Source organism: Lissotriton vulgaris, chromosome 4_1 (assembly GCF_964263255.1).
Source record: "Lissotriton vulgaris chromosome 4_1, aLisVul1.2, whole genome shotgun sequence".
Taxonomy (NCBI): domain Eukaryota; kingdom Metazoa; phylum Chordata; class Amphibia; order Caudata; family Salamandridae; genus Lissotriton; species Lissotriton vulgaris.
In genome coordinates, this window is record NC_141691.1 from 1,839,576,373 (window position 1) to 1,839,592,846 (window position 16,474).

The 16,474-nt window shown below is 41.5% G+C and overlaps 1 protein-coding gene across 1 annotated transcript in view; it reads left to right on the forward strand.

The window, feature by feature from the left end:
• The window catches only part of LOC147724605 (uncharacterized), a 48,529-nt gene extending 39,715 nt beyond the window's left edge, over positions 1 to 8,814 (forward strand). Inside the window, exons 2-4 of the mRNA XM_086967034.1 lie at positions 2,371 to 2,808; positions 3,492 to 3,707; positions 8,478 to 8,814. Of these exons, the coding sequence (XP_086823160.1) occupies positions 2,371 to 2,808; positions 3,492 to 3,707; positions 8,478 to 8,738 (915 nt within the window). The 3' untranslated portion in view covers positions 8,739 to 8,814. The remainder of the gene's footprint in view (positions 1 to 2,370; positions 2,809 to 3,491; positions 3,708 to 8,477) is intronic.
• The last annotated feature ends 7,660 nt before the right edge of the window (positions 8,815 to 16,474 follow it).

A 16,474-nucleotide genomic window follows, 5' to 3' on the forward strand; every position in this document is an offset into this window, starting at 1 on the left:
AGATACATTGCTACCACCAATAGATACCGAAGAAGATAACACCATATTTCATGAAGTGCAAAATAATGAAAACCCATTGTATGACCTATCATTTGATTTAGGGATTAGAAGTACAAGTAGAGAAGAAGCACAAGCAATAACATAATGCCAAAAGAACAATATGATAGTATAATGCAAAATCTAACAGCAGAACAACTTAACTTTATATATCATCATTTGCATTGGGTTAAAACAAAAGAAACGCCATGCTACACATTTTGTACAGGTGGTGCAGGAGTAGGCAAAAGTTTCCTTATAACAGCACTTTACCAAACATTAGTACGTTATTACAATACAAAAGCAGGAGAAAACCCAGATAACATATATGTATTGCTTACAGCTCCAACTGGCAAAGCAGCACATAACATTCAAGGCAAAACACTACATAGTACTTTTAAAATACCTATTTCACAAACACTAACTCATAGACAGATAACTCATGAGAATAGAAGCACACTACAAGGTCAGCTAATGCATCTTAAATTGCTAATAATTGATGAAATATCAATGGTAGGGGCTAATGTATTCAACTTTATACATAATAGATTGCAAGAGATAAAATTGTCTGATCTCCCTTTTGGTGGAATATCTATTTTAGCAATTGGAGACTTTTACCAATTGAAGCCAGTTTTTGACCCATACATATTTGACAACCCAAAACATTCATATAGGCCAGTAAGTACTAATTTATGGCAGACACATTTCAAGTTATTTGAGTTGACTAAAATAATGAGACAACAAAATGACTTGCCATTTGCTGAACTACTAAACAGATTAAGAGAAGGGAAACAAACAAATGAAGATATTATACAGATAAAAACACGAGAAATAGAGCCACCTGAAAACATTAGCAAAACGATCCCTTACATTATGGGCACTAACAATGAAGTCAATAGCATAAATAATGCAGTTTTATTAGAACATATAACCATTACCCAGTTTACCCAGCTACAGCAATAGATACAGTTGCAGCAGACTTAAGTGAAGCAGTAAAAAAAAAATACTCCAACAGTTTCCCACAGATCCTACTAAAACAATGAGCCTGCCATCAATATTACATATTGCATTACAATTAAGATATGATTTAACTAACAATATAAATGTCAATGATGGTTTAACAAATGGTGCAACAGGTATAGTAGAATTTGTAGAAACTATCAATAACAGCCCAAATGTAATTTGGATTAATTTTGATAAAGAAACAGTAGGCAAATTAACAAGACAAGAAAACAAACACATATATCACAGTAATATTTTGCCTCATTGGACACCCATTCATGCTATTACACTGCATTTCCAATATACACAGAAATTTATAACTATTATACGCAAACAATTCCCATTGCGACAATCATCTGCAAGAACTATACATAGAACACAAGGAGAAACAATTGAGCCCATTTACATTCACTTTAACAACAGTAAAGTACTTCATCTGCATTATGTAGCTTTAGGCAGAGCTAAATCTTTAGACAACATATACATTAGAAACTTTCAGCAAGACAAAATAGCTGTACATCCAAAAGTACATGAAGAAATGACACATTTAAGAACACACATGCAATTACAAATATCAGTACCACAATTAGATAGCTATAGACAACAGTGTAATATAATTGTCCATAACATACGGTCCTTGCAAAGAAATTACACTGCTATTAAATCAGACAAAAATATCATGAACAGTGATATTATATGCCTCACTGAAATAAACACAACTAGAAAAGCAGGTAAGAATACGTTCTTAATAGAACAATATCACCTAGTATTATTTGATAAATTTCACAACCAGCACACAAAGCATGGTATTGCCATTTATTACAAAAAAACATGCTTTTATCGCCAATATATGAAACACAACACAAAATTGACTTTTTATTTTTCACTCAGCATCTTAATGATTCTGAATACTTATTTATTATACTGTACAAACCACCACATGTACTTTTGCAGACATTATTACAAGTTTTAAGTAGCATAATTAACTTGTATCCAAATTCGAAATATGTCATCATGGGAGACTTCAATATAGATTTAACACAAATGTCACCAAACAGAACTTTGCTATTAGAATATATGCTGCAGCAATTTCAATGCCAGCAAAAAATACAACAATACACAACAGACTACAATTCAACACTAGATCACATCTATACTAATGACAACATCATGCACTACGGTACATTAGAATCATATTATAGTGATCACAAAGCATTATGGGTGGCAGTTTAAAATGCAACCACTTCATTAACATGCTATTTTATTACAGGTAATAGCAAAAGGGGAAAAATGTATGTTCAGAATGTGTACTAACATTTTCTCTCGTTTCAGATGATTTCCATACAAGACCTCAAAAAATTGAAACATGAAGACAACAAACCGTACCAAAAAACAATCCGAGCCAACGTTATAAAATGTTCGACAAAAACAAACTATACAAATGCTAAACAAGAGAACAAAGTCATGTATCATCTAGCTCTAGCTGATGAAAGTAGTTGCATTAAAGCAACGTGCTACAATGAGCCATTTTACCAGCAAACTAAAGAAGGACAAGCTATTATGATTCGCAATTTCTTAGCCAAAAACAATGTGATTATCATCACGAAACAAACGAAACTATCACGCATGATCCCCTTAACTATACCTCAAGAAATAATACAGGAGGCAGAATATATCCTACAACCCCCTGCTCCACCAATATCACCTATAAAAACAGTTAAAGCAGCTTCACTACGCTCATTAATGAGCATTTCTGGGACAATTGCAGAGGTAAGCTTATAAAAAGAAAGAAAATTATCACACACACCCTTTAACACACTTTTACACACACACTATATACCAAACACTCTTGCACACAATACTCTCTCTCTTTGACAGACTCTCTCTCTTTGACAGACTCTCTCTCTTTGACAGACTCTCTTTCTTTGACAGACTAGACTCTCTCTCTTTGACAGACTCTCTCTCTTTGACAGACTCTCTCTCTCTTTGACAGACTCTCTCTCTCTTTGACAGACTCTCTCTCTCTTTAACAGACTCTCTCTCTTTGACAGACTCTCTCTCTTTGACACTCTCTCTCTTTGACAGACTCCTCTCTCTTTGACAGACTCTCTCTCTCTTTGACAGACTCTCTCTCTCTTTGACAGACTCTCTCTCTCTTTGACAGACTCTCTCTCTCTTTGACAGACTCTCTCTCTCTTTGACAGACTCTCTCTCTTTGACAGACTCTCTCTCTCTTTGACAGACTCTCTCTCTTTGACAGACTCTCATAAAAAAACACTTTCGTACACATTCTTGAGCACACTCTTTCGCACACTCACACACTTTCACACACACTCTTTAACACACACATTCTGCTACAACACGCTCACACCCACTCTTTCAAACCCACACTCTTACACACCAACACTGTAACATAATAAACAAATTTCTATTACCAATTTTTTGTCTTACAGGAAGAAGAAACAAAAACAATTATTATTGCTGGCCAAGATACAAAACTTAAATCAATAACTGTGAAAGATACAACGGACTCAGTGAAAATAACTCTTTGGAGAGATGCCACAGACTTCCCGATAGAAATTGGATCCTACATAAAGATGACGCACCTGACAGTGCATGAATTTAACAGCAATAAAATGTTAAACACAACAAGAAATACACAATTTCAAGTAAGTACAAATTATTAAACTATTAATAACTTGCTCTACTACTCAATCTATACTATTTACTTTTTAAAACACTATCAAACTCTATATTCACTAATTACAATTCCCTCAAACTCTCTCTTCTAATACTCTCTATCTAAATCGATTAAGCTATACTACATATTCTACTAATCACTACTATAAAACTCACTAATACTCTCCACTAATAAATCTACTACTCAATCTTAACTACTCTCTCTTTATTACTCACACCATAAAAAAACACTATTACAGAAAAATAACATTCACTATTTCAAAATAACTTACTAATAATGCCCAACTATCACTTACAAATATGACTTTAATACTAACACTTAAGTACCCAATTTTTTGTCGTTTTCAAATTCTCTTTATACTACTACGCCAATACCTTCAATACTCCCAAAAATAATTGACAATGCACTAAAAAACTCATACACACTCTACTAATAACTCAAACTCAACTCACACTGCACTATTAACTATAATCACTATTTACAATACTATTCTAAAACACAAAACTAGTACCTACTACTCACTATTTATTAATACGTATTTTTACTAAAGTAGCTATAACATTACAAAACAGTCTCTAATCCTCTATTATACACACTATATTATACCTTTTCACTATCTTTACTCACATCTATCCTTTCTTAAACTATCTTTTTGCTGTTTTTCCTTGTTTTGCCCGTAATTTGTGCTTGTCTGTTTCTGCCGTCTGCTCGCGTATTTTGCCGTTTTTATTTGTTTTGCCCTAAATTTGTGCCTGTTAATTTCTTTGTATCCCCTGTGCCGTGTCCTGTTTCCTTCCTGATTGGCCGCCTACCTCGCCGCCCTCCGCTCTCGCTTCCCGCCACCGACATTGGCCCCGCCCCTTTTTCTCTTCTGTTCCCTCCCCGCTCCCGCCTCCCAGCTGCTCCGCCCACCCGCGCACTTGGCCTTAAATGGCGACCGTGCAGCGCAGGTGAGTGTGACCCACTTGTGGGACACCCCCGCGCCGCACGGCCACCAGCTGCTGCGTGTGTTCCCCTCTGCCTGCCTTCTGCCTCGCCGCCGGCCTCGCTGACGCCGTGGTCGCTCCCCTCTGGTTTCCCAGTTGTTTTGCCCTAAATTTGTGCTTGTCTGTTTCTGCCGTCTGCTCGCGTATTTTGCTGTTTTTCCTTGTTTTGCCCGTAATTTGTGCTTGTCTGTTTCTGCCGTCTGCTCGCGTATTTTGCCGTTTTTATTTGTTTTGCCCTAAATTTGTGCCTGTTAATTTCTTTGTATCCCCTGTGCCGTGTCCTGTTTCCTTCCTGATTGGCCGCCTACCTCGCCGCCCTCCGCTCTCGCTTCCCGCCACCGACATTGGCCCCGCCCCTTTTTCTCTTCTGTTCCCTCCCCGCTCCCGCCTCCCAGCTGCTCCGCCCACCCGCGCACTTCGCCTTAAATGGCGACCGTGCGGACGCGCAGCGGTCACGCGCAGCGGGCGCGCCGATTGTGCGCCGAAGGCGCGCCAAAGGTAAGCCCGTCTACGCCCGTCCGCGACCGGATCGCGACCAGCGCCAGGACCCCTGGCCCACGAAGACCCCGACCGACCCGCCTGACGTACTCCGCCGCCACCCTCACCGCTCTCAACACCGGCCGACTCCCAGAATGCCATCAAGCCTCTCCACGACGTACCCACGGACCCTTCAGCTGCCACGCCTGCAAGTTCACCTGCATCCGGACCTGCCTCGCACCAGCACCCACCAAGCCGAACACCAGCAGTACCCACCTCAAGTGCATCCTGCTCAACACCCGCTCCATCCACAGACATGCCATCGAACTCTGGAACCTCCTCGACACCACAGCTCCAGACGTTGCCTTCCTCACGGAGACCTGGATGAACGCCTCTTCAGCTCCCGACATCGCCATCGCCATCCCAGAGGGCTACAAGATCGTCCGGAGGGACCGCAACGCCAACCAGATGGGAGGAGGCATCGCCATCATCCACAGGAGCACCATCCGTCTCACGACCAGCACCGACAACTCCCTGACCACCGCCGAACACCTGCATTTCCAGATCCACACCAACCCGAACACCACCCTCAGAGGCACCCTGATCTACCGACCCCCTGGACCACGCACACAATTCAGCGAGGACATCGCCGACTTCGTCAGCCCACATGCCCTCCCCTCCGCTGACTACATCCTCCTGGGAGACCTCAACTTCCATCTGGAGAACAACAACGACCGCAACACCAGCACCCTGCTCGACAACCTCACCAACCTGGGACTCAAGCAACTGGTATCCACCCCCACCCACCTCGCCGGACACACACTCGACGCTGTCTTCTCATCCAGCAAGGACATCAACTTCAGCCACACCACAGAGCTTCAATGGACGGACCACAGCTGCGTCCACTTCACCTTCAAGAAAACAACGACCCACCACCACCAGCAACAGACCGCCCGCAGAAGCTGGAACAAGATCACAGCAGACCAGCTCGCCACCTCCCTGAGCCAGCACCCTCCTGCCAGCTCAGCGAACCCCAGCCAGGCCGCCGACAACCTCACGAAGTGGATCAGCAACTGCGCGGACGAACTCGCCCCACTGAGGACCCCGCCCAGCAGACCCGGCAGCAAGAAAGCCCCATGGTTCACCGACGAACTCAAGAGCTCCAAGAAGAACTGCCGAGCCCTCGAGAAAGTCTGGAGAAGGGAACCGACACCGGACAACAGGACCTCCTTCAAACTTGCCACCCGGAAACACCACCAGCTGATCCGCGCCGCCAAGAAAACAGCATTCAAGGACCGGTTGGACAACAACGCACACAACTGCAAGGAACTCTTCAACATCGTCAAAGAGCTTTCCAACCCCAGCGCAGGAAACAACGACATCACCCCATCGCAAGACCTCTGCAACTCCCTGGCTTCATACTTCCACAACAAGATCGCGGACATACACAACAGCTTCAACAACCAACCAACGCACACCATGACCGAACAACCACCCCCCACCACCACCCTCCACGCCTGGACCCCGATCAGCACCGAAGACACCATCCGCACGATGAACTCCATCCACTCCGGATCACCGACCGACCCCTGCCCTCACCACGTCTTCAACAAAGCCGACGCTGTCATCGCACCCCACCTGCGAGACATCATCAACACATCCCTCGACACCACCATCTTCCCCGAGAGCTGGAAACACGCCGAACTCAGCGCCCTACTCAAGAAACCAACAGCGGACCCCACCGACCTCAAGAATTACCGCCCCATCTCGCTCCTCCCGTTTCCAGCCAAAGTCATCGAGAAGACCGTCAACAAGCAGATGGCCGCTTTCCTCGAGACGAACGGATCCCTCGACCCCTCACAGTCCGGCTTCCGAGCCAACCACAGCACCGAGACCGCCCTCATCGCCGCCACCGACGACATCCGAGCCCTGATGGACAATGGAGAAACAGCGGCCCTCATCCTCCTAGACCTCTCCGCGGCATTCGACACGGTCTGCCACCGCACCCTAGTACGGCGCCTCAGCAACGTCGGAATCCAGGACAAGGCACTGGAGTGGATCACCTCCTTCCTCGACGGGAGAACACAGAGAGTCCGCCTACCACCGTACAAGTCAGAGGCCACCGAAGTCATCTGCGGCGTCCCCCAAGGATCATCTCTGAGCCCCACCCTCTTCAACGTCTACATGAGCCCCCTCGCGGCCATCGTACGCAAACACAACCTCAGCATAATCTCCTACGCCGACGACACCCAGCTGATCCTCTCCCTGACCAACAACCCCGCCGCCGCCAGAGCCAACCTGCACGAAGGGATGAAAGAGGTAGCCGAGTGGATGACGACCAGCCGCCTGAAACTGAACTCGGACAAGACGGAGGTCCTCATCCTGGGCTCCTCTCCCTCCGCCTGGGACGACTCCTGGTGGCCTCCCGCCCTGGGCACCGCACCCAAACCGACAGACCATGCACGCAACCTGGGCTTCATCCTGGACTCCTCCCTCTCCATGACCAGGCAAGTCAACAACGTCTCCTCGGCATGCTTCAACATCCTACGCATGCTACGGAAGATCTTCTGGTGGATCCCCACCGAGACCAGGAAGACCGTCACCCAGGCCCTCGTCACCAGCCGACTGGACTACGGCAACGCCCTCTACGCCGGGACCACCGCCAAGCTCCAGAAGAGACTCCAGCGGATCCAGAACGCCTCAGCCAGACTCATCCTCGACATCCCACGAACCAGCCACATCTCCGGACATCTGCGAGACCTTCACTGGCTCCCCGTCAACAAAAGAATCACCTTCCGCCTCCTCACCCACGCACACAAAGCCCTACACGACCAAGGCCCGAGCTACCTCAACAGCCGAGTCAACTTCTACGCTCCCAACCGCCACCTCCGATCAGCCAACCACGCCCTCGCCGCCGTCCCCCGCATCCGAAGAGCGACTACAGGAGGAAGGTCCTTCTCCCACCTGGCCGCCAAGACCTGGAACTCCCTCCCGACCGACCTGCGCCTGACCCAAGACCACCTCTCCTTCAGGAAGAAGCTGAAGACCTGGCTGTTCGAGCAGTAGCGGCTCCCCCCCCCCCCAGCGCCTTGAGACCCCACGGGTATGTAGCGCGCTTTATAAGTGTCACTGATTGATTGATTGATTGATCTTCACTACTTATTAACATTATTTAAGCCTGCATATAACAAGAAATTTTTCCGTAGGTCAACACAAGAAAAAAAACAAAAGGACTTCAAAAAAATGAAATTAACTAACTTCTTTTTCCTTCACAGAAAATACAACCACCAGAAGAAGAAATAAATATGACTATATATGGGCTAGAAACTGCTAATCAGGAACACTGTACACTAAATGTACATATTGATAACGCCGAAAATTTACAATCTGTGGAAATAAATAACAATATTCTACTGGACTTCTTCAATATACCAGCCGACATTGACGACATTCAAGAAGCTCTAATGCCTAACTTGCCAAAAAATGTTAATGTCATTTTTCAAAACGGATACATACTAAAAATACATGAGTTGTAAAAAAGGACACAATACTTTACTGTAAATAGAAGTACAAAAAGAAGATATTCAAATTATGTTTCAGTAAAAAGGCTAAAAATACAGTATTTTAATTAAAGTTTAATTTGCTTCCATACAATAATACTAAATATATTTACTTAAATAAAAATTTTAAAGCTTTTTATCTTGTCTTTGCATTATTATTTACAAAGTACATAAGATATGTTACTGGGCAATTTTACTTTAAAAAGACTACAACAAATGCAATCATTCTATGTTCTATAGCAAATTGAGCAAAATGCCTAAAATGTTACTGTGCACAATTTTTTTTTTACAGAAGCTACACCACATGCACTCATTCTTTGTTCTGTAGCAAATTCATCTGTCTTATACCTTGTGAAAGAATGGTAACATAAAAACATATCCCACGTTCATTGGAAATGCTACTCCCGTGATAATGCTCATACGCCCACACTTTCATCGATCCACCCATCATTCATCCCACCACCTTTTCATACATCATTCATACATGCAACATTTTCTCCATCCATACATCCATCTAACATTTCATTCTCCCAACTATACATCCATCCACACACCCTTTCATCAACCATCATTCATCCACTTACCTTTTCACACATCCATCCATGCAACTTTTTATTTAGCCTTTCATCCTCCCATCCATACATCCTTCATCCATCCACGCTATCATCTATACATCCATACGCCCACCCTTTCATCCATCCACCCATCATTCATCGCATCCACCCATCATTCACCCCACCACCTTTTCACACATACATACATCATTCATCCATGCAATTTTTATCCATCCATACATCCAGCCATGTTTTCTTCCATCCGTCCTTCATCCGTCCACCCTTTTATCCTTCCATGCATCCTTTCATCCACACTTTTATTCATCCATCCTTCATCCATCCACACTTGCATCTTTCCATCCATACATCCATCCTTTTCTCATCCACCCTTCAATCCATACACCCATCATACAGCCACCTACATTTTAACGCATCCATCCATCATTCATGCAACATTTTTATTAATACATCCATCTACCATTTCATTCTACTAACAATACATCCATCCACACTTTCAGCTTTCCATCCATACATCCATCTTTACACATCCACCCTTCTATCCATTCACTCATCATTTGTCCAACCACCTTTTCAACGATCCATCAATTATTCATGCATGCAACATTTTCTACATCCATCTTAAAATTTAATTCCCCAATCTATACACACATCAACGCATCCATCCAGCCACACATTATTTATCCACCTACCTTTTCACACATACATCATACATCCATGCAACATTTTAACTATCCATCCTTTCATTCTTCCATCCATCCATCCTACATGCTTCATCCATCCAACGTTTCATCTATACATCAATACACACCCACTTTCATCCATCCACCCATCATTCATCACACCACCTTTTCACACATCCATACATCATTCATCCATTCAACATTTTATACATCCATACATCCACCTTTTCTTCCATCCGTCCTTCTTCCGTCCACCCTTTCATCCTTCCACGCATCCTTTCATCCATTCACACTTTCAACAATCCATCCTGCATCCATCCACCCTTTCATCCTTCCATCCATACATCCATCCTTTACACATCCACACACCTTTTCACACATCCATCATTCATCCATGCAACATTTTATACATCAATCTTCAGATTCTTCAGAAGTTATGGGATTTTTCAAACTAGTAAAGTCACTGTGCAATATTGTTCCTATGCATGGTTCTGTGTCATCCTCAAGTGCCTTATTGATGTTTTACAACAAAACATGCAATCGCTTTCTAAGACCTTGACCTCATTGTATATGTTGTTTAAAGAAGTTTCTAAGCAGCTGCCTGCATCCATCTAACAGTGGCTTGTCCAAGATATATTTTCATAAGTTGAAAAAAAGGACACAATACTTTACTGTAAATGGAAGTAAAAAGAGAAAATATTCAAATTAGGTTTCATAAAAAATGCAAAAAACAGTATTTTCATTAAATTGTAATTTGCTTTCATACAATAATAGTAAATATATTTACTTAAATAACATTTTGAAACATTATTATCTTGTCTTTGCATTATTATTTACCAACTCCATAAAATATGTTACTGTGCAAATTTAGTTGAAAGAAACTACAACAAATGCACTCATTCTATGTTCTATAGCAAATTGAGCAAAATGCCGAAAATGTTACTGTGCACAATATTCTTTTTTTTAAAGAAGCTAGACCACATGCACTCATTCTATGTTCTGTAGGAATTGTAGCAAATTCATCTGTCTTATACCTTGTGAAAGAATGGTAAAATAAAAACATATCCCACATTCATTAGAACTGCTACTCCCGTGATAATGCTCATACGCCCACACTTTCATCCATCCACCCATCATTCATCCCACCACCTTTTCATACATCATTCATCCATGCAATATTTTATCCATCCATACATCCAGCCACGTTTTATTCCATCCGTCCACCCTTTTATCCTACCATGCATCCTTTCATCCACACTTTCATTCATCCATCCTTCATCCATCCACACTTGCATCTTTCCATCCATACTTTACTCACCCACACTTCGATCCATCCACCCATCATACAGCCACCTACATTTTCACACATCCATTCATCATTCATGCAACATTTTTATTAATACATCCATCTAACATTTCATTCTACTAACAATACATTCACCCACTTTCAGCTTTACATCCATACATCCATCCTTTACACATCCACCCTTCTATCCATCCACTCATCATTCGTCCACCCACCTTTTCAACAATACATCAATCATTCATCCATGCAACATTTTCTACATCCATCTTAAAATTTCAGTCTCCAATGTATACACACATCAACGCACCCATCCAGCAACACATCATTTATCCACCTACATTTTCACACATACATCATACATCCATGCAACATTTTAACTAGCCATACTTTCATTCTACCATCCATCCTTCATCCATCCAACGTCTCATCTATACATCCATCCACCCACACTTTCATCCACCCACCCATCATTCATCACAACACATTTTCACACATCCATACATCATTCATCCATGCAACATTTTATCCATCCATACATCCACCTTTTCTTACATCCGTCCTTCCGTCGACCCTTTTATCCTTCCATGCATCCTTTCATCCACACTTTTATTCATCCATCCTTCATCCATCCACACTTCAACCTTTCCATACATCCATCCTTTACTCATCCACCCTTCGATCCATACACCCATCATACAGCCACCTAAATTTCCACACATCCATCCATCATTCATGCAACATTTTTATTAATACATTCATCTACCATTTCATTCTACTAACAATACATCCATCCACACTTTCAGCTTTCCATCCATACATCCATCATTTACACATCCACCCTTCTATCCATTCACTCATCATTCGTCCAACAACTTTTTCAACGATCCATCAATCATTCATCCATGCAACATTTTCTACATCTATCTTAAAATTTCATTCCACAATCTATACACACATTAACACATCCATCCAGCCACACATTATTTATCCACCTAGCTTTTCACACATGCATCATACATCCATGCAACTTTTTAACTATCCATCCTTTCATTCTTCCATCCATCCTTCATACATCCTTCATCCATCCAACGTTTCATCTATACATCAATTCACTCACACTTTCATCCATCCACCCATCATTCATCACACCACCTTTTCACACATCCATACATCATTCATCCATGCAACATTTTATACATCCATACATCCACCTTTTCTTTCATCCGTCCTTCCGTCCACCCTTTCATCCTTCCACGCATCCTTTCATCCATTCACACTTTCAACAATCCATCCTGCATCCATCCACACTTTCATCCTTCCATCCATACATCCATCCTTTACACATCCACACACCTTTTCACACATCCATCATTCATCCATGCAACATTTTATACATCAATCTTCAGATTCTTCAGAACTTATGGGGTTTTTCAAACTAGTAAAGTCACTGTGCAATATTGTGCCTATGCATGGTTCTGTGTGTCATCCTCAAGTGCCTTATTGATGTTTTACAACAATACATGCAATCGCATTCTAAGACCTTCACATCATTGTATATGTTGTTTAAAGAAGTTTCGAAGCAGCTGCCTGCATCCATCTAAAAGTGGCTTGTACAAGATATATTTTCATAAGTTGAAAAAAAGGACACAATACTTTACTGTAAATGGAAGTAAAAAAAAAATCAAATTACGTTTCATAAAAAATGCAAAAGTATTTTCAGTAAAGTTTAATTTGCTTTCATACAATAATAATAAATATATTTACTTAAATAAAAAATTTAAACCTTCTTATCTTGTCTTTGCATTATTATTTACAAACTACATAAAATATGTTACTGTGCAAATTTAGTTTAAAAAAATACAACAAATGCACTCATTCTATGTTCTATAGCAAATTGAGCAAAATGCCTAAAATATGTTACTGTGCAATACTTTTTTTTTTAAAGAAGCTATACCACATGCACTCATTCTATGTTCTGTAGCAAATTCATCTGTCTTATACCTTCAGAAACAATGGTAAGAAAATATCCTACGTTCATTAGAAGTGCTACTCCAGTAATAATACTCACAACAAGATAAAAATTGTGAATAAGATACATTATTCATCCTACCACATTTTTACACATCCATACATCATTTATCTATGCAACATTTTATCCATCCATACATCCACGTTTTCTTCCATCCATCCTTCTTCCATCCACACTTTCATCCTTCCATGCATCTATTCATCCACACTTTCAACAATCCATCCTGCATCCCTCCACCCTTTCATCCTTCCATCCATACATCCATCCTTTCAACATCCACATTTCAATCCATCCAACAATCAATAATCCACCCACATTTTCACACATCCATTCATCCATGCAACTTTTAATACATCAATCTTCATATTCTTCAGAAGTTATAGGGTTAATTAAACTAATAAAGTCACTGTGCAATATTGTGCCTCTGCATGGTTCTGTGTCATCCACATGTACCTTATTAATGTTTTACAACAATACATGCACTCACATTCTAAGACCTTGACCTCGTTGTATATGGTGTTTCAAAAACTTTCTAAGCAGCTCCCTGCGTCCATCTGAGAGTGGCTTCAATAAGATATATTGTACACCATTGTATAGTTACAAAGGAATATATTCTTCATAATAAACAGTTGCAAATAACTCTCCAAAGCTTTATAGAACTCTAAGGGCTTACTATACATTGCCAAACAAGGGGAGGGCTTTCTGTGTGTGAGCGGGGTGGCTCTGTGTGTGGAGGGGGCTTTGTAGGAGGTGACTCGCAGTGTATAGAGGAGGCTCACAGTCTGTGGAGGGAGCTCGCAGTGTGTGTGGTGGGGCTCGCAGTGTGGTGGTGCTCGCAGTGTGTGTGGGAGGGGCGCAGTGTGGGTGTGTGTTGGGGGCTCTCTGTAGGTGTTTGTGGGTGTCATTTGCAAAAGATAAAGCTAGTGGCATTGCAAATAACAATGGCATTTATTTATGTTAAAAAAAAAAAGGTCAAGAGCTTTGCCAACAGCTCAAACTTTAACAAAGGCAAAACCATTGCATTGTAAATGCTTGTTTACCTTGCTATGCGCTTTTGGGCTCTGTCTCTTAGAATTGTTTTGTACGCTTCCCATATTGTGACTCCAGAGTCTACTGTACCTATATTTTCTGCAAAGAAGACTTCTGTGTCTGCCTTATGCCTCCTAATATGGTCTCCTTTTGTAGGTCCCATGCATTGATTCTCCACTGTGGGTGTGTATCCCAGTTTCTACCTCCTATTTGTACATGTAGTGGAGAATGATCGGACAGTCCCCAAGCGAGATATTCTGCTTCACAAATCTCCCCCACCTCTCCCTTCAGAAGGAAGACGTAGTCTAATCTGGAATAGACTTTATGGGCCACCGGGTAATACGAATACTGCTTGGACTGTGGGTTAGTTTGTCTCCATATATCTACTGGGCCTAGTGTGTTTGTGAAGCGTGCCAGTGAAGTGGTCGTGGACGACTTATTTTGGACCCCTACATGATCCACAGGTGTATGCATACCATCAATGAAATCACCTCCTATCCCGTGGAGCGAGGCTGGGGAGTCTAGTAAAATCGCTGTCACATTATTGAGCATACTCACTTGTAATTTTGTGACCTTCACTCCTACGGCCGGATTTTCTAGCAGTTCGTTCTTTCTTTTAAACTGAATCAGATGAGTCTACCTGTGTTGGGGTTTTTTCTTTCTCCATTCCCTGATCCATAGCTGGCACATTATTAAGCTTCATACATTGCTAGCTAGGCCGTTACCAGTTGTTAATTTAGAATTCTTGGACTTGTATTGTTAATCATATTTAAAATCAGTACTATTAGCCACTTTATGCAAAGTATAAAACATGAACTGGCGTACCTGATCACAAATGAAATAGAGAAAGTTACCATTTAGGGAGAGTATGGGGTGATGGAGCGAAAATTTCATGGTAATTTCTCAATGCAAAACATCATTACCTCTTGTTTTCCGCTCAAGGTGATGGAACTTTGCCACTGTGTGATCACCATTAAGAGACTTTGCATAAACAAGAAAAATCAGATGCAAATAAATATTTAAGGCAATAATGAGAGTTGTAAGTAATTTTAAAAGGATTTATTATCTAATCAAATGTCAATGTTCTTTGACTCTTTATTCATTAGTCAAATATCAATCAGGTTACAAAATTGAAAAATAGAAAAAACTTGAATTAATACTGAACATACTATAGATTGCATACAAAGTACCCCATATAGGACTACAAACCCTATTTCAGATGGATAATGAGGCATAGAATGTTATTCAGGACTCATAAAGAGTTTCAGGAAAAATATAATTCCAAGAGTGAGTCAACTAAGACAATAATAGCAAAAATCTCCCAGGAAGTGAATTTAAGTGCATAAGATAAATAAGTCATTGCAAAGCCAGTTAGGCCAAGCATAAAACTTAGAGTTTTAGCATTAAACCTGTACTGCTCTTTCAGCTGATTCTCTCTGGCTTCACGATATTCATCTCTGCCTCCCTGTGTCTAACCCAGAAGCTGCCCATTGGTCCCCCTTTCTCTCTCTCTCCGCAGTACTCTGAAAAAGAGTGTTTTTCTGCAAGCGTAAGAATAAGGAAAAAACACACCTCTCAGCTAGCAACCAATATTTTAACAAAAAAACACATGACTTTGTCTTCGTAGCCTGTCCAATGGGAGCTTCAGAACACATGGACACCCCATGGGCTGACTGGACACGTCATCAATCAGGTGAGCTCTTGTAACACATTTGAGTCGTGTGCTAAATGATTTAATCTCCCAACATCCTAAAAACAATTACATTTTCTGCAACAAAAAGTATTAATTATGCAGAAACAGAGATTACTTATTATAAGAAAAATGTGTGCATTGCAGTTTTTCACCCCATGTTATCAAGTGAATAAAGCATTGTCTAAACAAACTGTATGGAGATAAAAGTATGCTACAAGCTCAGGTCTTTTCATGAAGAGACTGAAATAGGAGGCATAAATTATTAGAAAGGGCTTTCATGAAGACGAGAGGAACAGGGAGGAAAGAGCACATTCCATTTCAAAACTATAGAACAAAGAACAAGTAACATGAATACATACACATGCAATGCTACTCTCATATGATCTCACTTGTGTGCTCT